This window comes from Suricata suricatta, chromosome 11 (genome assembly GCF_006229205.1).
Source record: "Suricata suricatta isolate VVHF042 chromosome 11, meerkat_22Aug2017_6uvM2_HiC, whole genome shotgun sequence".
NCBI lineage: Eukaryota > Metazoa > Chordata > Mammalia > Carnivora > Herpestidae > Suricata > Suricata suricatta.
This window is the reverse complement of record NC_043710.1, coordinates 7,616,192-7,635,169: the sequence shown is the minus strand read 5'-3', so window position 1 is coordinate 7,635,169 and position 18,978 is coordinate 7,616,192. Positions and strand designations below refer to the sequence as shown.

Below are 18,978 nucleotides of genomic sequence, written 5' to 3'. Positions count from 1 at the left end.
CACCCTGCACTGGTCCTCTCTTGGGTGGACTCCTTCCCCCTTTGTAATAATCTCCTCTCTCTCTTCAGGACGGTGTTGATGATAATAAAATTAGCGTGTGTTGAGTGATTGGCAGATTTAGGATTTGAACACTGGCAGTTTGTCTCTGGCATTTGCACTCTTAACCACACCCCTCTACCCCTGAAAGGAGGGAGGTGGAGGGCAGGGCCCCTCTTGGGTTTAACTGATGTTTTGAGGCCCAGCTGCACGCCAGGCCTGCGGGGAATGCCGTCCTGTTGTACCACACGGCCCTGCCGCCAGAGCCAGGGACGCCAAGCGGGCTGGGCAGAGAAGTCAGGAAGCACAGTAGGCTTCCCAGATTTGGCTTCAGAGGGGCAAAGGGCCCAAATCGTCAAGTCTGCACTAAATTCCTGTCACAAATTTTGAGGACTCGGAGTCTGCCAAAGCCTTGTATTCTCCTCAGAAGAGGGGAGTGACAGGAAACTCGGGAGGTGAATTGGAGAGTGACAAGAAGCTTGGGAGGTGAATTGGAGGTTACCAAGGACACTTTCCCACCTGAGAGCCAGGGCAGAGGGAAGGTTTCCCCGGGTCACAGCCTCTGAGGCAGGCCGGCGAGGGCAATAGGCAGCCTAGCGGCACTCGCTGGGAGGATGGGGCTAAGAGGCAGGCCATGGAGCCCAGACCTTCAGGACCCTGCTGGATGGAGCCCAGGGCACCCTTTGGTAGATGGAGCCAAAGGCAGGTACCAGCAGGGCTGAGAAATGCCCTTCTCTTCAAGGGGTGTGAACCCTAGGGCTGCTTTGGAAGGGCAGAAAGCAAATGTTTGAAAATCTACCAGTCTCAGGGGCTAAGTCGGTTGAGTGTTCGACTTTGGCTCAGGTCGTGTGATCTCCTGGTTTGTGAGTTCGAGCCCCACCCACATCGGGCTCTCTGCTGTCTCTGTTGGGCTCCTCTGTTCCCAACCCTCTCTCTCTCTCTTTCTCTCTCTCTCTCTCTGCCCCTCCCCCGCTTGCACTGTCTTTCAGAAAAAAAAACATTTAAAAAAAAAGAAAAAGAAAATCTACTGGTCTAGCATGCACTGTTTGCGGACCAACCGGGTTTAAGTGAGCAACAGGGTGTCTGAAGCACAGAGAGGCCAAGAGAGACGGGTGGGCAGGAGTGGGCAGACAGCACAGGCTATGGGGACCTGGTGAGGACTTGCAGGCGAGAGGACACTCCCCGAAGGGTGAAAAACAGTTAAAAGGGACTCTGCTGAGATGTCAGGAACCTTTCCCTTCAAAATCTACCGGAGGCATGGGACCTTTTTTTCTCCTCAAAGACCTAAATCTATGAGCTTTGGGGATCTGAGTCTGACAGCTTACCCCAAATCAGCCAGCAGCTCCTATGCAAAGAGAAGAAAGGCCCTCCAAGGATGCAAGGAAGAAGGGGGAACCTTCTGTAGCAGGGTATTTGCTTTGTGTTCTTGTTTTTCTGCCTGGAAGGCATCGGATTAGGGAAGCAAGCCTCTCGCAAGAAGCCCTGGACGGATCTATGGGTGGTAGCAAGTCGTTTCTTTCCGCTGTGGTTTAGAAGGGCTTCATTACAGCCCCAGAGGCCTTGGAAGGGAGAACTTCGACTCACACTTTTCTGGTCACCCCGCTCTCCTCTGCACAGTTTCCAGGGTAGCTCTGGATGGTTCTGGGACGAGGCTCTGGCGGCACTTTGCCCCAGTATGTGGGAGTGAGGGCATCAGGTGCTCTCTGAGAGCAAACCGGGGCTCCAAACAAGATTAGGCCAGGCTCTCCGCCCTTTTGTTCGTCCATTCACATGCCATACAATTCACCTTTATTTTATTTTTTATCTTTATTTTTATTTGAGAGAGTTCATGGGGAAAAGGGCAGAGAGAGAGAGAGAAAACCTTAAGGAGACTCTACCCTCAGCACAGAGCCCAGCATGGGGCCAATCCCACCACCCAGAGATCATGATCTGAGGCGAAATCAAGAGTCCGGACACTCAACCACCTGAGCCACCCAGGCGCCCCGCAGTTCACCCTTTGAAGGTGTTAAGTGGCTTTGAGTAAATTCACAGAGCTGTGTGTCCATCCCCACCGTCAGCATTTCGTTAGGCGATTTTCATTATCCCAGAAAGAAACCCCGTACCGCTTAGCTGTCCCCCCTAACTCTCCACCCTCCTCAGCCCTAGACTGATCTTTCTGTCCCTGTGGATTTGCCTGTTCTCCACATTTCACATAGATGGGATCATGCAACACGTGGTTCCCTATGACCAGCTTTAGTCACGTAGTGGAATGTTTTCAAGGTCTGTCCATGTCGTAGCGCGTGTTGCTACTTCATTTCATTTGATTGCCAACGAAAATTCCACCATGTGGGATACTCCACGATGTATCCATCCGTTTGCCAACTGACAGACCTTGGTGTTGTTTCCACTCTTCGGCTGTTGTGAACGTGGGCTGTTACCAGTAGACACTGGTGTGTGAGTTTTCGCGTGGACATCCGCTTCCACTTCTCTGTCGGGTTGCACCTGGGAGTGGGACCACCGGGTCACATGGTGGCTCCGGGTAGAGCCCTTTAAGGGGGACACAAGTCCTCGTGTGTTTTCCTCTGGGTGGTACCCTTTTTATGTCACGTTTGTGGAGCTGTGCCATTGGCTGTCATATCTGCATCCTCACACCGTCACCCGAGCTACGGGCTGTCTCAGGAGGACAGACCCTGTCATTCGGTGTGTTCATGGCACAGGTGCTGAGTGAGCTTCCCCCAGAATTCCAATTGTGTCGGGGCTGGGATGTATCAGTGAATACATGAGGTACGGCCGCCTTCATGCGCTTCCGTCCCAACAGGGCGGCCAGCAAATCCGTGTAAAGGGATAACTGGTAAAGGTAAAGGCGAAGCGCTGGGTGGTGAGGAGTGCCCGAGGTTCTTGTGATGCTCTGCGCAGCCTCCTGGCCGGAGGAGGCAGCCGGGCGAGCAGTAGGAGGCGCTCTCCCGCAGGACGTGGCGAGCTGGTGGGTTAAGGGCGGCCTGTCCTGCCCTGGGCTGGGAGCCCCAGACCCCCGCCCCCACGGGGTGTTGGGAAGACCCCTCGCTCATCTCCTCCTCCTTCCCCTGCCTGCTGACTCCGCCTGCTGTCTGCCCCAATCCCCCTCCCCCGCCCCAGCCTCTTAGGGGTTTTTTGCGGAGAGCAAAGGGCAAAGATACGGGAAACTGAGAAGGCAGCATCCTGAAAGGTGTGCGTGTTTCCGCCCTGCAGCCCACCTTGGGACACCTTGACCCCAAGCCCAGCAGTAAGTCCAACATGCTGCGGGGCCGCAACTCAGCCGCCTCTGCTGACGAGCAGCCCCATATCGGCAACTACCGGCTCCTTAAAACCATCGGCAAGGGCAACTTCGCCAAGGTGAAGCTGGCCCGGCACATCCTGACCGGGAAGGAGGTGAGCTCCGGGGACGGGGCGTGGGGCACGGCCGCACCCCCCAGCAGGTGGCGGTGGGACTGCTGCCACAGCCAGCCCCTGTGTGTCAGCTGGCAATGAAATCTGGACAAATAGATGTGTTGACGGGGATGGGGTAAGAGGAGGTGGAAGTATAGAGGAGGCGGGAGAGTCAAGTCCTGGGTCTCCCCTGTTTAGAGAGGGAATCTCGGGCTTTTTGTCTCATGTGCAGGTAGCTGTGAAGATCATTGACAAGACTCAACTGAACTCCTCCAGCCTCCAGAAAGTAAGCATACAGCACCTTCTGTACCTTTCTAAGACTCTCATCAGGGGTCAGTGATCTACTGAGCCCATGTGGGCCGCGCCCCCCTCACCCTTGAGTCCCCAGTTTTAAAATCTCTGGTCTTTTTGCTGTCCACACTGCTCCCTGGCTCTGCTGCCTGTGGGGCTCCCTGGCCACAGACCCTTGGCTCTTTAGAAGTCTTTCTGCCCTTCCCTGCCATTTGGCCTACCTTTTGCTGACCTACTTCCTGATCCCCAGGATCGTGTTATCTTCTGGCCTGTGGCCCTATGCAAAAACACATGTTCCTGGCCATTACTAGAAACATGCGTTTAGTGTTTCCAAGACCTAGTGGCTCTAGAAGTGCAGGGCTAAGAGGAGGCTGGGAGCCTGCCACCAGAATCTGTCCCGGCAGCATGTTAGGGGATGAGTATAGAAAACTGGGTTTTTAGAAGCTCAACTCCAGTTTCAAGCTCCTGACAGTTTGTGCAGGTTAAGGACAGGGGGCCCCAGCTTGCCTTCTCACTCCTAGATTCCTCTTGGCTAAAAGTCACGAACTCATTCACATGTAGTGTCTGCTAGGTGAGGTTGAACTTTTTCTTCCCTCCTTTACTTATGGTGGGAAACTGAGGTCAGTCTTAGCTGATCCGGGGAGTCCTCCAGGTGGGAACACCTACCCAGCCTGGTCGGGAAACTCTGAAGAGCCGATAGGAACATGAAAAGGAGGCTTTGATTTGCAGAATGGGACAGGTTGACAGAGACCTGGAAACTCTCTGCCCTCTCCTCCCATGCGGCGCCCCAGCAGTTAGGGGAAGGAGGAAACCTCCCATCTGGCTCCCAGAAGGCTGCCCCTGTTTAGGTCAGTCCGATTTCCTTGTGCCCCCACACTGACGCTGACCCCGGCTCAGGTTTCCTGATCTAGAGTCACCTAGTGCTTTCTGTCACGAGGTAGGCTGAAATTTTCCTGTCATGAGCGCTGCGCTGTTATTTAAGAGAGGGCACAACCTCATGCTAACAGTCAACTCCAGTGAGCTTGAGAAGCTGAGGACCTGGGGTTGGGGGCTGGTGTTGAGAGAGGCACTCCCGGAATTGCAGGTGGAGGTGGAGGTTCCTGGACACGCTGGCGGCCAAAACCAAGGTGTTTCCTATGTTTCGTTAGCCCTGGGATCCCCTCAGTGTCCTCTGGTTCAGAGGAAACATGGTTGTTATCACCAGGGCTTTCCTGCTTAGAGCTCTCCGGAAGGAAGGGAGAGAGGGCTACTCTGACGTACCGGCTCAGCCTCCAGAGTAGAAGCCGGCTCAGTGCGGTCCAGCCCGTCGTATGGCAACTGCCCGAGCCGGCTGGCCGTCCTGTACCAAGGCTTTTTTCCCCCTTGCCCCTTCCTGACTGGCTGGAGGGCACCGATACCAGACAAATGTAGCCATTTCCTTTATTTTTTTTTAATTTTTAAAAAATGTTTTATGTTTATTTTTGAGAGAGAGAGACTGCATGAGCAGGGGAGGGTCGGAGAGAGGGAGACACAGAATCCGAAGACAGGCTTCAGCTCTGAGCCAGCTGTCAGCACAGAGCCTGATGTGGGGTTCGAACCCACGAACCGTGAGATCATGACCTGAGCCAAAGTCGGACGCTTAATTGACTGAGCCACCCAGGCACCCCAAATGTAGCCATTTTAAAAGCCTTTTAACACACTCTGTTACCAAGGCCAGTCTGATTCTGGCCGAATCACACTGCTTAAATCTGATCCCAGCAGTGATCCATAGAAAGGACAACATGGAAGAATCTAGCCCCCTCAGGGTTCTCAGCTGAGCCCAGAAAATTCCACGTTCTCACAGAGAATGCCCCTTCCAGGCCAAGCGGGTGTCCTCCGGGGAAGAACCCAGGCAGCTGCCTCCAGCCCCATTTCAGTGTAGTTTACTGCCCCCCGCGCCCCCCGAGGTGGCATCCAGGACTTTTCACTTCTTCATTCCAGACAACTGCTGCACCAGGGAAGAAAGCAAGAGAAACCTGGGCTCTAACAAGAAAAGGGAGCCAAGTTCAGAATCAGATTCCTGAAGACTGGAAAGCCTGTCTCTTTCTTTTCCGCTCAGAAAAGCTCTCGGACCTCGTTAGAGGGGGAAAAAAACGTGTTCACTTTATTCCATGAACTATATCCTGAATTAGGGCTCCAGACCTCTCCTCCCCTCCCCTCCCCAAGCAAAACAAAACACAACAAAATATAAACAACTACTTCTGCTCTTTGTGCAAATGGTGAGGCCTAGAAGTTACCAAAACCCCACCTCCAGTTCTCTGGCCCCCGCAGAGGGGATGGGGTTCGGTTCTGTCATCTTTCTTTATGGAAATACATGGCTTGGAGTCCCTGATTTTGTTTCACAAAGAGAGCGTGAGTGTGTGGAGGTGGGTTTGATTAAAATTGGCATCGGCTATATATAGGAGCAGCTGCTTCTACCACCGCCCCAGAGGCCCAGGAGAGAAGGGCCTGCCCACAGTGCGGAGCCCTCTGACTTCTGTAAACCAGAAGATGCTGGGGGCCCCCGCCTCAAATCCCTGCCCCTCACTTGGACCAAGCTAGAGTCTGTCTTGTCACTGAACTTTAGCAGCAGCCCTGGTTCTGAATATTCATGCACACGGGCTCACACTCCCTCCTTCAGAGGCGCCCAGCCAAACCCGTCTGCTCTTTGGAGGGTTGGATTTGGGGAGACTGCAACAGAGGACACATGGCTGGTTTATCCAGAGGCTGAACCCGAAGGTGCGAGTCGTAAGAGGCCAGCTTTCCTCCTGCTGATGCGTCCGCCTTCATTCCCCTTCACCTGCTTCTCAGCCATCAGGGACGGGCCTGGGTGACCAGGACGGTGGCCCCATTTCTTTCCTTTGCCTGTTTTCTCTCTTGGGAGAAGAAGCCAAGCCATGGCTCTGTTTGGAGGGGACCTGAGGGGAGCAAGTTAAGCAAGCATGACCCCCTGGTATTTTCTTTTCCAGCTATTCCGCGAAGTAAGAATAATGAAGGTTTTGAATCACCCCAACATAGGTGAGAGCCCGATGCCATTCTTTCCGTCTTCCCCCACACCTCAGCTCGGCTTCCCAGCCTTTATCCCTCCCCGAGGCGGTACTTTCTGGGTCAGGAGTGAGTCTTGGAGGCTGGCCTCCGGGGATGCCCAGCTCAAAATCCAGCCCTGCCTCTGGCACCCGGGCTCTTCTTAGTAGCATGGCTGCTGTGAAAGGAGCTTGCTCTGATGGCAGGGGTGGGGGAGGGGGGGCTTTCATCTCCAGGATGCCCCTGTTCACGTTAGGGCTCAGTGTGTGGCCCCTACTCCTGCTCTGACTCACGGCTTGGCCCTTTCCTTTGCAGTTAAGTTATTTGAAGTGATCGAGACTGAAAAAACTCTCTACCTTGTCATGGAGTACGCCAGCGGAGGTAGGTGCGGAGCAGCCTCTTCCCATGTGCCCCGCCCCCGCCCCGTAAGCTCCGACCTAGACCCCGCCCCTGTGTCTTGCAGGAGAGGTGTTTGATTACCTGGTGGCTCACGGCAGGATGAAGGAAAAAGAGGCTCGAGCCAAATTCCGCCAGGTGGGTGTGGGTCCAGGTGGGTGTGGGTCGCTTGGCGGAGTGTGGGCCCAGCCTCTGCCCTTTGGGGTTCGGCCTACAAGGAGGAACTGCCTGTCTCTAAGTGGCCTGTGGAGGGTCCTTCGGACTCTGCTCATCTATGTGGCAGCTTGGAACTATGTCACCGGATCACGGGTCCACCATCCCACCCCAGGGTGCCCCTGGCCTAACCCTTCTTCCTTCCTTTCAGATAGTGTCTGCTGTGCAGTACTGTCACCAGAAGTTTATTGTTCATAGAGACTTAAAGGTAAGGCGTGCCGTCGTCTACTGTCCCAGAGTTGGGTTTGGGTTGTTCACCGTCTGCCAACAGTGACCTAACCATCAGCCCCTGAGAGTTCAAGGAAACTCCAGCCTTTAATGGTTTGGAGATGGTGAGGAAGCCACTAGAGCTGCTTCTCAGAGCGGCCTTACGACTGGACTTCGATGCCATCCAGCCAGCGAACAGAGGGTCTCTGCCGCCTCCTCGCTGGGCACGTCCCCTTCCAGGGCTGCCAGGTGCCGTAGGAGAGCCTCGGGCTCCGATGTCCCTTCCGGCAGCCCAGCGGCTGGCTGTCCCGCCACTGCCCCACGACTGCTTTGCAGGCGTGCGCCCACTCAGCTCTCTCCCTGAGACGGTAGAGTGTGGACTCCCTCGGAGGCGCCTGGCCCCCAAGTGCTGGCAGACAGACATGACCACGATTAACCCAAGCCTGACGTGGCGGAAGCCTGGCACAGCGTCTCTGAGCCCTCAGATCCCCGCGTGCTCCCATGGCTGCCTGTGTGAGGGGTGGCCTGCGCCACCCCCTCTGGGCCAGCCCCTTCACACTGACTGAAGGCCTGGCCTGGAGTTGGTGGAGAAAGTTTTGAGACTGAGGATGACTTCCTGTTTGTGCTCCCATCCCCCGCAGCTCCTTCCTGTTCAATGCCTTACTGTGGTCCGCTCGGTCCTGACATCTCCCATCTTACCTCCCAGGCAGAAAACCTGCTCTTGGATGCTGATATGAACATCAAGATTGCAGACTTTGGCTTCAGCAATGAATTCACCTTTGGGAACAAGCTGGATACCTTCTGTGGCAGCCCGCCTTACGCGGCCCCAGAGCTCTTCCAGGGCAAAAAATACGATGGACCCGAGGTGGATGTGTGGAGCCTGGGAGTCATCCTGTACACACTGGTCAGCGGGTCCCTGCCTTTTGATGGACAGAACCTCAAGGTGGAGTGAAGCACAGGCGTAGATCTTTAAAAAAAAAAAAAAAAAAGAGGAAGAAAAGATTTTATTTATTTATTTATTTTAATGTTTTATTTATTTTTGAGAGGGAAAGGGAGACAGCTTGAGCAGGGGATGGTCAGAGAGAGAGACACAGAATCCGAAGACAGGCTCCAGACTCTGAGCCAGCTGTCAGCACAGAGCCTGATGCAGGACTTGAACCCACAAACTGCAAGATAATGACCTGAACCGAAGTCAGACGCTTAACCGACTGAGCCACTCAGGAGCCCCAAAAGATTTTATTTTAAGTAATCTGTACACTGAACATGGGGCTCAAACTCCCAACCCCGAGATCAAGAGTCACGTGCTCCACTGACTGAACCAGCCAGGCGCCCCAGGCTTAGGTCATTTTTATTGCTTCTCCTTTCCGTCCTCAGCCTTTGGTCTTACCCCGACCTCTCACCTTTGCCACCTCTACACTTTTCCCAAACCACAACTTCGGAGGAGGCCTGGGTAAAGGCATGGCAGCAGACACTGAGTCTTCTGCACCCAGTGTAATGGCCTCAATTCTTTCCTTTAGGGATGGGATAGATTAGGTCATGTGTCCGTTCACCCTTTCCAGTCACTTGGGATGGCAAGGCCTCGGGCTGGTCAGGCTAATGGGCACAGGGTATTTGACCTCACTGCCACTCTGGTGAGGTGCCTTGTCTCTAGCTCTCTGTCTCCTACCGTTTTTCACGTATATCTGTCTGGTCAATCTTAAGCTCTCAGAAGCCTGGAAATTAAGTTTCTTCCCTTGGCCTTGGGGTGATTTAAAGTTTTCTCCTGCTGGGGCACCTGGTTGGCTCAGTCGGTAGAGCAGGAGACTCTTGATCTCAGGGTCGTGAGTTCAGGCCCCATGTTGGACATAGAGGTTACTTAAAAAAGATAATAAATCTCTTGGGTGCTTGAGTGGCTCAGTCAGTTAAGCATCTGACTTTAGCTCAGGTCATGATCTTGCAGTTGATGGGTCCAAACCCCGCGTCGGGCTCTGTGCTGACAGCTCAGAGCCTGGAGCCTGCTTCTGATTCTGTGTCTCTCTCTCTCTCTCTCTCTCTGCTCCTCCCCTGTCTGTCTCTTTCTCTCTTTCTCAAAAATAAATAAAACATTAAAAACTTTTTAAAAAAAATAAATAAAATAAATTTCTCTCCTACTGTAGGAGCTACGGGAGCGCGTACTGAGGGGAAAATACCGCATTCCGTTCTACATGTCCACGGACTGTGAAAACCTCCTTAAGAAGTTTCTCATTCTCAACCCCAGCAAGAGAGGCACTTTAGAGGTGAGCAGCCAGGAGCCCAGCTGACTGGAAAGCCTGGGTTCTTTGGGACACCTCCGAGCTGAGTCTCCCCACTCCCTGCCCTCAATGCTTCCCGTTGCTCCCCCAGCAAATCATGAAAGATCGGTGGATGAATGTGGGTCACGAAGATGATGAACTGAAGCCTTACGTGGAGCCACTCCCTGACTACAAGGACCCCCGGCGGACAGGTGAGGCTCTGCTGTGTGTGCAGTGGCGCAGCTCCCTGGTACTCGGGACCAGCCTTAACTGTGAGTCCCCCCTGTGCAGAATTGATGGTGTCCATGGGTTACACACGGGAAGAGATCCAGGACTCGCTGGTGGGCCAGAGGTACAACGAGGTGATGGCCACCTACCTGCTCCTGGGCTACAAGAGCTCTGAGGTGTGTGTCCCCCGCCCTGTTCGCTGCCGGCCAGCTCCGGTGTCCCTGGCAACCCCGTGCTTCTAGCACCCGTTGAGGGCAGAAGCTCCTCTCTGGGTCGGCGCGCGCTCTGCTGACGGATGTTAAACCTCAGCTCGGCGAGTAAAGCTCTCTGGCCTTTGCTTTCTGTCAGTGAAGGACTCGGACAGCTGGTGGGGCTCGGCCTGGGGCCAGTCTCCCACATGGGCGTGTGGATGTGGCTGTGTCTGTGTTGCTCAGACTGGGTCTAGGTCCGTCCGGCTGGACCAGTCTTTTGTTGGTGGAGAAATCTTCGTGTCCATTTCTCCGTATTTGTGTCCCCCCGCGTCTGGAAGTGTCTGTCTCTGCGTGTTCAGGGGTGTGGGTCGCCGTGCCTTTCTTGAGTCGCCGGCGTCTGGCTGTATCTGTGCACCTGTGTGTCCGTCCTCCCGTCTGTTCATCTGGAGGCTCCGTGTTTGTTCTTGTGCCCGTCTGGGTAACCATGTCTGGGTGTGAGTCCACACTGTGTGTGGGAGGGTGGTCTTGCGCTCCATCTGCATGTCCCCGCGTGTCCTCCTGGCCTCGCCTGGTCAGGGGACTGTCTAGTTGGGAGCAGGAGGGTGTGGTCTCGGCGTCTGAATATGCGTCCTTCCGGGCATGTGTATCCCTCTCCTGTGTGCTGGGGGCCGGGAGTCTTTGGCTCTGTTTGTCAGGAGCTGTGTGGGGGCCTGTGTGTCTCCAGAAACATTTAGGCGAACGTGGGTTCTGCAGGAGCATGTCCCGGGGGAGTCTGGGAAGGACCTGTGTCAGACAGGGCGGAGGGTAAGGGGGTCCGTCTGTACGCATCTCTGCACTTTTGCCACCCTCCTTTTTCTCTGCTTGCAGCTGGAGGGTGACACCATCACCTTGAAGCCCCGGCCTTCAGCCGATCTGACCAACAGCAACGCCCCTTCCCCCTCCCACAAGGTACAGCGGAGCGTCTCAGCCAACCCCAAGCAGCGGCGCTTCAGTGACCAGGGTGAGTGCTTGGGGGGCTGCATGTGGCCGACTCACCCCTCTCCTGAAAGGACACGGGTTCTGGGGGCTTGGGATGACACTGCTGAGTCTCAGTCCCAGTTCAGCCACATCTTAGAAGCGTGGCCTTGGGCAAGTCCCTTCACCTGGCTCGAGCTCTGTGAAGTGGGGCGTGCCCGGCTGCTGGCACGCGTGCGGGGGAGCACTGTGTGCGCGGCCGGCCCTCCGAGAGCCCCTCACCCTCACCCGTTCCCTCTGGCCCAGCAGCTGGTCCTGCCATTCCCACGTCTAATTCCTACTCTAAGAAGACTCAGAGTAACAACGCAGAAAATAAGCGGCCTGAGGAGGAGCGGGAGTCAGGGCGGAAGGCCAGCAGCACAGCCAAAGTGCCCGCCAGCCCCCTGCCCGGCCTGGAGAGGAAGAAGACCACCCCCACCCCCTCCACGGTGAGCCTCCCTCCGGCTGCCTCCCTGACATCGCCCCCGGGGCTGTGTTTGCTTACTGTACGAAGCCACTCCCACCCCATCTCCCCACCCCAGCTCCTGAGAGAAGCCAAATCCTTTCTTTTCCCGAAGCCAGTTCTGTGGACAGAACACCTGGATTCCCTGTGGTACAGCTCTGCCCTCTGTTTCCCACAGAACAGCGTCCTCTCGACCAGCACAAATCGAAGCAGGAATTCCCCCCTTTTGGAGAGGGCCAGCCTCGGCCAGGCCTCCATCCAGAATGGCAAAGACAGGTGAGCGGACCCAGGCCCTGCCTCCCATGCCCCCACCAAGAGCCATTTCACAGCGGTGACGTCTCTCAGCAGCACCCCTCCCCTCCCCGCTCCCTGGACTTCCGTCCTGGCTCTGTCCAGTCCAGCTTGTCCACGCACCAGCACCTCCTCCCCGCCTCTCCCCATGCCCCACCCAAGTCTCTGTCCCCTGTGCTCCTGTGACTGATGCTTGCAGCGGGCACACCAAGTGAGGCACCATGGTCCTCTCGGCTCCATTCTTGCCTGATTTGAGGGCTTCTTTCTTTTTTTTATTTTCTTTTTTTTTTTAAGTTATTTAGCTAACTTGCTTGCCTATTTACTTATTTATTTATTTATTTATCTAAGAAGCGTTTGCACCCAGTATGGGGCTCGAACTCACGGCCCCAAGATCGAGAGTTGCACACTCTTGTGACTGGGCCAGCCAGGCGCCCCTGCCTTCTTGCTTCTTGATTGCAGCCTCGGCTCGGCCACTGCTCTCCTCTAGGCTCCAGTGCCTGAGGCTCTGTTCTGATGGCCCCGGCTCAGGGCAGAAGGGAGAGATCCACGCTGAGAGGGACCCAGCTGGGCCCGGGAGAACAGAGCTTCCGTAGCCTTGACCGTCAGCATCTCTTGGTGTATTGCATTCTTGGCTCCTCCTCTTCTAAGCTTAATGAAAATTCCCCAACACCCTGCTTTCTGTTGACAAAACATCCTTGTTCTTAGACTTCCCAGGGGACCAGTGCAACCCGGAGGCCGTTCCCTCCCATCGGCTTTTCTGCACTTTTGGTTTCCTCCCCCGGGTTTTGGCCAGCCTCACTTTCCTCACCCGGTGCTCCGCTCCCCAGCCCCGCCTCCCCTGTCTCTGACTTGAGTCCTGTTGCTGCTCCCCAGACCTGCCCTGCATCCTGCCGAGGCTCCCCAGCTCTGGCCCCTCCTGCCCTGCCCTTGCTTCCTCACCTGAGCCTCCCGCCCCACCCCACCCCTAACCCAGGCCTCTTCGCTGCTTTTGTCTCCTAGCCTAACCATGCCAGGGTCCCGGGCCTCCACGGCTTCTGCTTCCGCCGCAGTCTCTGCGGCCCGGCCCCGCCAGCACCAGAAATCCATGTCGGCCTCCGTGCACCCCAACAAAGCCACTGGGCTGCCCCCCACGGACAGTAACTGTGAGGTGCCGCGGCCCAGGCAAGTGTGCTGGGGCAGCTGGCGCACCTGGTGCCCTCAGCCTGCCCCTCCCGCCCCCCCAACAAGTTCTTCCCCCTCCCCGGGGGTCCCACTCTGTTCTTGGTATCTTAGCCACAAGCAGTGGCTCTGTCCCCTGCAGTCAGGAAGTAGAGGGAACAAAAAAAAATAGCTTAATGCCCCTCTTTTCCTCCAGTTCTCCCTCTCAGAACAGATATGCAAGAAGCCGTCCCGAGGCTCTAGAAGGAAGCCTTTTTGTTCTGAGCCTTCCTGGACTTCCTTAGGACCCCAGGGACAGTCAGCATCAAAGGGACTCAATCCTTGAGGGTTGGTCAACATTGTCCCCTTGAGGCTCCAGTGTGCCCAGCTCCCAAGGAGCCACTTCTGTCCAGCCTGTTCTGCTCTCCACACACGTATCCTCCCTCGCCTCCCTTCCTCCCCGAGACCGTCTCCTTCCACCTCCACCCAGATGTCCTCCTTTCTGGTGTCCTCAGTGGTCACACCCCTTCCTTCTGTGTCCTCCGTGATGGCTGCCTCTGCCCCAGCATCCCCCTCCCCTGTTCCCGCCCCAGGGTGCCACAGGTGCTCGCTGGTGATGGCGTGCTCGTGCCCTGATGCATTTCCCCTGCCCCCACCTCTCTTCCCACAGCACGGCCCCCCAGCGTGTCCCTGTCGCCTCCCCCTCCGCCCACAACATCAGCAGCAGTGGTGGAGCCCCAGACCGAACTAATTTCCCCCGGGGTGTGTCCAGTCGAAGCACCTTCCACGCTGGGCAGCTCCGGCAGGTGCGGGACCAGCAGAATTTGCCCTACGGTGTGACCCCAGCCTCTCCCTCTGGCAACAGCCAGGGCCGGCGGGGGGCCTCGGGGAGCATCTTTAGCAAATTCACTTCCAAGTTTGTACGCAGGTGAGTAGGGGGCTTAGGGTGGCAGAGAGAATGAGGCCAGGTCTCCCTACCTGCCTGGGGGGTGGGGAGGGGGGCTCTTAGCACAAGGCTTGGGTCCTGGGGTTAGAAGAGGCCTTAAGAAGCCTAAGAGATGGGGTCTTTGTCAGCACCTCATGATCCCAGAGCCGGCCATCCTTCTCAGGCTCTCCCCAACTCCTGTACACACCCCTCGTTCTCTGGCCCCGAGAGCAGATGGCCAATGCCGCCTCCTCTCTAGGAGAGTGTGAACTCAGATGCTAAAATAAAAGCCCCCCTCTTCTCTCCTGGGTTCCCATGGAAACTTATATTTGGTGACGCAGCTGCAAAGTCATGAGGCCTGGGCCAGGCTGGGCCAGCAAGGAGAGTGTTTCCGGGTCCTCCGTCTCACCCCCTCTGACCTCCTTTCCCCCCACTCAGCTAGTTAAGTCCGTTCCGTCTGCCCCGGGCTCGTCAGGACCGGGGCCACAAATGAGATAGCTGGTGGGGGCCGGGGTGGCCGCCTCCCTCGCAGCCCGGCGCACTGATGCTTTGAAGCGGCGAGCAGGCTGGGGGTTCACTTCGTGAGGTTTCGCACACCCGGCCCCCAGCCACCCCAGATTCTTAAAGTGCAGCCGGCAGTCCTGCCTGGCAGGGTGCTGCCTGTCTCCAGCCCCTCCGTTTGCTCTCCCACCTCAAGGTAGCTCCAGAAGCAACGGTGGGCTTGGGGAGAGCAGGCTTGCTGCCCGTCAGTCCGCTCAGCCGCAGTAGAAACCGTGCCCCTCTCCAGCCCTGGGATGCGGGGCGGCGGGGCGGGGCGGGCGCAGGTCCCCGTGTCTAGGACTCTAGTCTCGCTGAGCGGCTCTTCCACAAATGGGGTGACCGTTGAACCTGTAAAGCCCACCCCCCACCTGCTTATCCACATACTGTCTTGTTGGTTTTTTTTTATTTCTTTTTTTATTTTGTCTTTTTTTTTGTTTGTTTTTTTAGAAATCTGTCTTTCAGGTTTGCCAGAAGGTAGGCGTTCAGCCCGCTGCGTGTGTGTGTGTGTGCGCGTGTGTGTCTGTGTCCTGTGTCCTGCCTCCGTCATTAACTCCCCTTTTCTGGCTCTTGCTCCCTCTTCCATCTGCTAACCACGTCTGTGTGGCCCTCTCTCTGCCATCTTAAAGGGATGAAGACTGCCTCTGACTGGGTGGCCACTCAAGGCAGATGGCTTTGAAAAGGAGGAGCCTGTCCACAGGCAAGGGGGGTCTTCTCAGGGAATTCTCCCTTTAAGATTGTCTCCTCGCCCCCACCCCAGGTTTGGGTTTCGGTCACAAGCATCGGGTTCCTTTCCTGGCCCTTCCCCTTGTCTGTGCATGCGCTGTGAAGAAGCTCCATAACGGTTGCAAGTGCATCTGGGATGGTATCTCATTCTGGGTCTCCTGGTCTCTTCCTTCTCCGGTCCCCTGAACTTCAGGGCTGTGTGACCTCTTGCCCCTGTCCTGTGGATAGCAGGACTTTGGAAGTCCTGCAGGCACACCAGGGTCCCAAGGCTTCAGTCTGATGCTTCTAGGCCCAAGGAGCCTTTGCCTCACTAGTGGGCACAGCACCCTAGCACCCTCTTCTGGCAGCTCCTGTAGAACTAGCCCCACCACCACCACCACCACCACCCAGCACACCTCCTGCCTCCAGCAGTATCTGGATGAATCAAGCTACCTCTCCTCTGGGCCGTGTTCTCCTGATAGGGACTATGGCTTCCAGAGAGCCAGGCCAAGGGCCAGAATGTTCGAGGGCGGGAGCCATCTACCCCATAGTCCTGGCAAAACAGTGGGAGATCCCCCCCACATATACACACACACACTCAGGCATCTCCCTTCCTAGACTGGATCCTGGCTGTGCCACCCTCTGGCCCTGTCCGCATCCTCTCTGGAGGCCCGGGTGGGCCAGATACCAAGCTGAAGACCCAAGGGCTGGGTTGGGAGCACTGGTTCCCCAAGGCTGTCAGCCCAGGCCCTGTGCTGAGGGCCAGGGCACCTGGCAGGCATGTTGGTCACCCAGCTGACTAATGACCAAGACAGGGTCTTTAGGCTTTCCCCTTTCCACCCACTGCTCCCCACCCAGCTCTTCACTGCATGGCTAGCTGTTGACTCACAGGCCCCAGGGAAAGGGCGCCTCCACCCACAGGGCAAGAACCAGGTGGGGCTGGGAGAGCAGCAGCCTCCTTCCTGCATAGCCCGGGCTCCCTGCTCGCGGTACGCTTGTGTGCATTCGTGTGTCTGTTGTGTCTTTGTGTTCCTTTTCCATGTGCCGCTGCTGCTCTCTCTCTCTCTCTCTCTCTCATCCTCCTCACGTCCCTGCCCGCCTCTGCAGTCCCCAATATCCCAGCTCCAGGCGCCCATCTTCCCGCCAGGAGCTGGAGAAGCCGCTCAGCGGGGCCAGACCTCTTCCCCACCCACCCTCTCAAGGTGCTGGCCCTGCCCTGCCCTCTGTCCTCCCTTCTGTCCAAGCAGATGGCCTGGCAGCCTGGCAGGCAGGGGAGTTACAGAAGAATGGAGGAGGCGGGCTTGTCCACAGCCGGCCTCGGGGGCCCTTCTCTCCCGCCCCTTCCCCAGGCACCCATCCCCAGGCCTGCGCAAAGCCGTTCCAGCTCTTGGCCCCTTGAGTCTCCTGAGAGAGGCTTTTGTCTATCCGCCCTCCCCCGCCTCCCAACACACACACACACACACTCTCTCACTCACTCACTCTCACTCACCCACTCACCCACTCACCCCGGCCCAGCCCCTTCCCTTCTAGAGGACCAGGGCTCTGGGGCCTAGGTAGGCTGATGGCGAAGACCCATTCGCAGCGCGAGGCGCTGGCTGTGGGCTGGCGAGGGAGCTGCCTCCTGCTGTGGCTTGTGCTCCATGCGTGCGCCTGCACATCCACACCCTCCTCCCTGCTGGAGTGGAGGCTCCTCCTCCCCAGCACAGAGCTCCAGGAGCATGGGGTGGGGGACAGGCCCCATGTGCTGGGTGCCCTGCCTGCAAGGGACAGTCGAGCCACCAGTGTGAGGGGCTGCAGAGCCGAGCTGGCCTGCCAGGTGATGGGCGAGTAGCCTCCGGGCTCGGCCAGCTCACCTACCAGTGGCGCCTCCGCAGCCAGACCCACCCTTACCTGGGTCTGAGGCAGTGGAAGGAGCGAGAGGTCCCAGCACTAAACTCTCCCTCGCTCTGTTTTTTGAGGAACCTGAATGAACCTGAAAGCAAAGACCGAGTGGAGACGCTCAGGTGAGAGGGCGGGAGCCAGCACCGGCCCTGCCCAGGCTGTCGGAGGCTTGCCATGGGCCTCCTGCTCCTCTTCCTTCTGCCACCTGGCTCCTCCTCCGGTGGCCCTGCCTGGCCCTGCTCTCTTGGGGCCTCCCTTTGCTCAGAGGATCCCCCATGCCCCAGCTGATGTATTCTGGAAGCAGGAGCCCCAGGCTGGGCGGCTGGGGGCTACAGATTCCTCCCCACCGTCCAGCTCACCCTTCTGTGCCTCCGCCGCTGCTATCTGTCCAGTGTGTGAACCGCTCAGGGCTGGCCTCACGCGCTCCCCTTCTCTCCCCGACCCCCCCTCCTCTGAGGAAAGCATGGGACTGTCCCCCTTACCCCTGCCGGGACCTGGCTTCTCACCTTCTCAGCCCTCCCTGAGAGATGGAGGTGCCAAAACCGCCCACCCCTCTCCCTCTCGCCCTCCCTCTGCTTCCCCTTCCACACCCCCGCCCCCCCCCACAGGTCTGCGGCTCCTAGCTCTAACAGCATTGTCGCCTCTGGGCCACCCTCTCGCTCTCCTCTCTCATCTCCGGGCCCCGTCTGCCAGGGTGGCACTCCCGTGGGTAGGGTGCCTCGGCCCGGGCCTGACACCCCCTCCCCCGCCTCTGCCCTCTCCGCAGACCTCACGTGGTGGGCGGCGGAGGCACCGACAAAGAGAAGGAGGAGTTCCGGGAGGCCAAGCCGCGCTCCCTCCGCTTCACGTGGAGCATGAAGACCACGAGCTCCATGGAGCCCAACGAGATGATGCGGGAGATCCGCAAGGTGCTGGACGCGAACAGCTGTCAGAGCGAGCTGCACGAGAAGTACATGCTGCTGTGCATGCACGGCACGCCGGGCCACGAGAACTTCGTGCAGTGGGAGATGGAGGTGTGCAAACTGCCGCGGCTCTCGCTCAACGGCGTGCGGTTTAAGCGGATATCGGGCACCTCCATGGCCTTCAAAAACATTGCCTCCAAAATAGCCAACGAGCTCAAGCTTTAACAGGCTGCCGGGAGTGGGGGGCGACGGAGGCGGGCCAGCTGGACTTAGCTGCTGGGGCCGGGCTCCGACCCACCTGGGCGAGACTGCAGAGACGGATCGGTGTGTCTCCCCCTGCTGGCGCTTCTCCCCTCCCGCCCTTCTTGGTTGGGGTTTTTTGTTTTGTTTTGTTTTTTTCTTCCATGTTTGGGGGGGAGACGGGAGATGGTTCTTTCCCCCCAACATTTGCCCCTGCCCAGAAAGTCTCCCCCCCTCCCCCCTCTCCCCCACAGGAGGCCAAGGAAGGGGAGGGAGGGGTGGGGGGGGCAGGGCTCCCCCTCGGTACTGCGGTTGCACAGAGTATTTCGCCTAAACCAAGAAATTTTTTATTACCAAAAAGAAAAAAGAAAAAAAAAATCCCAGCGGCCACCTTTCCTCCCTGCCCCATCGGGACAGTCGAGACTGGATCTGTGGGGTTTCCCGGGAGGGTGGCTCAGGGCTGGAACACTCTCAGGCAAGAGTGGTGGAGTTCCCTGTCAGGCCCTCCGCCAGGCCCTCTTAGGGCTTCTCCCCTCTCCTTCCCTCCTTCCCCTCCATGCAAACCACCAGAGGTGGCCTTCCCCTGACCCCAGGCCCCAGGGCTGGAGGCCCGGACGGCCGGGCCCCGGGGGGCCGGGGGCGGGGCGCTGCGCAGCCTGGGCGTGGGGGTGGGGGTCGGGGGGCCGGC

The 18,978-nt window shown here is 57.5% G+C and overlaps 1 protein-coding gene across 10 annotated transcripts in view; it reads left to right on the top strand.

The window, feature by feature from the left end:
- Positions 1-18,686, top strand: part of MARK2 (microtubule affinity regulating kinase 2) — a 56,909-nt gene extending 38,223 nt beyond the window's left edge. For 2 of the 10 annotated variants that reach the window (XM_029915047.1, XM_029915057.1), the window contains exons 2-19: positions 3,244-3,423; positions 3,653-3,706; positions 6,678-6,726; positions 7,048-7,113; positions 7,196-7,266; positions 7,493-7,549; positions 8,255-8,491; positions 9,684-9,803; positions 9,910-10,009; positions 10,089-10,201; positions 11,084-11,216; positions 11,480-11,658; positions 11,851-11,948; positions 12,963-13,124; positions 13,771-14,028; positions 15,013-15,039; positions 17,226-17,270; positions 17,915-18,686. In XM_029915047.1, coding sequence (XP_029770907.1) covers positions 3,244-3,423; positions 3,653-3,706; positions 6,678-6,726; positions 7,048-7,113; positions 7,196-7,266; positions 7,493-7,549; positions 8,255-8,491; positions 9,684-9,803; positions 9,910-10,009; positions 10,089-10,201; positions 11,084-11,216; positions 11,480-11,658; positions 11,851-11,948; positions 12,963-13,124; positions 13,771-14,028; positions 15,013-15,039; positions 17,226-17,270; positions 17,915-18,275 — 2,310 coding nt within the window. In that variant the 3' untranslated portion in view covers positions 18,276-18,686. Of the gene's footprint in view, positions 1-2,222; positions 2,466-3,243; positions 3,424-3,652; positions 3,707-6,677; positions 6,727-7,047; positions 7,114-7,195; positions 7,267-7,492; positions 7,550-8,254; positions 8,492-9,683; positions 9,804-9,909; positions 10,010-10,088; positions 10,202-11,083; positions 11,217-11,479; positions 11,659-11,850; positions 11,949-12,962; positions 13,125-13,770; positions 14,029-15,012; positions 15,040-17,225; positions 17,271-17,914 lie in introns of those variants that run through there. The other 8 variants (XM_029915051.1, XM_029915052.1, XM_029915048.1 and 5 more) reach the window with 8 other exon arrangements.
- The last annotated feature ends 292 nt before the right edge of the window (positions 18,687-18,978 follow it).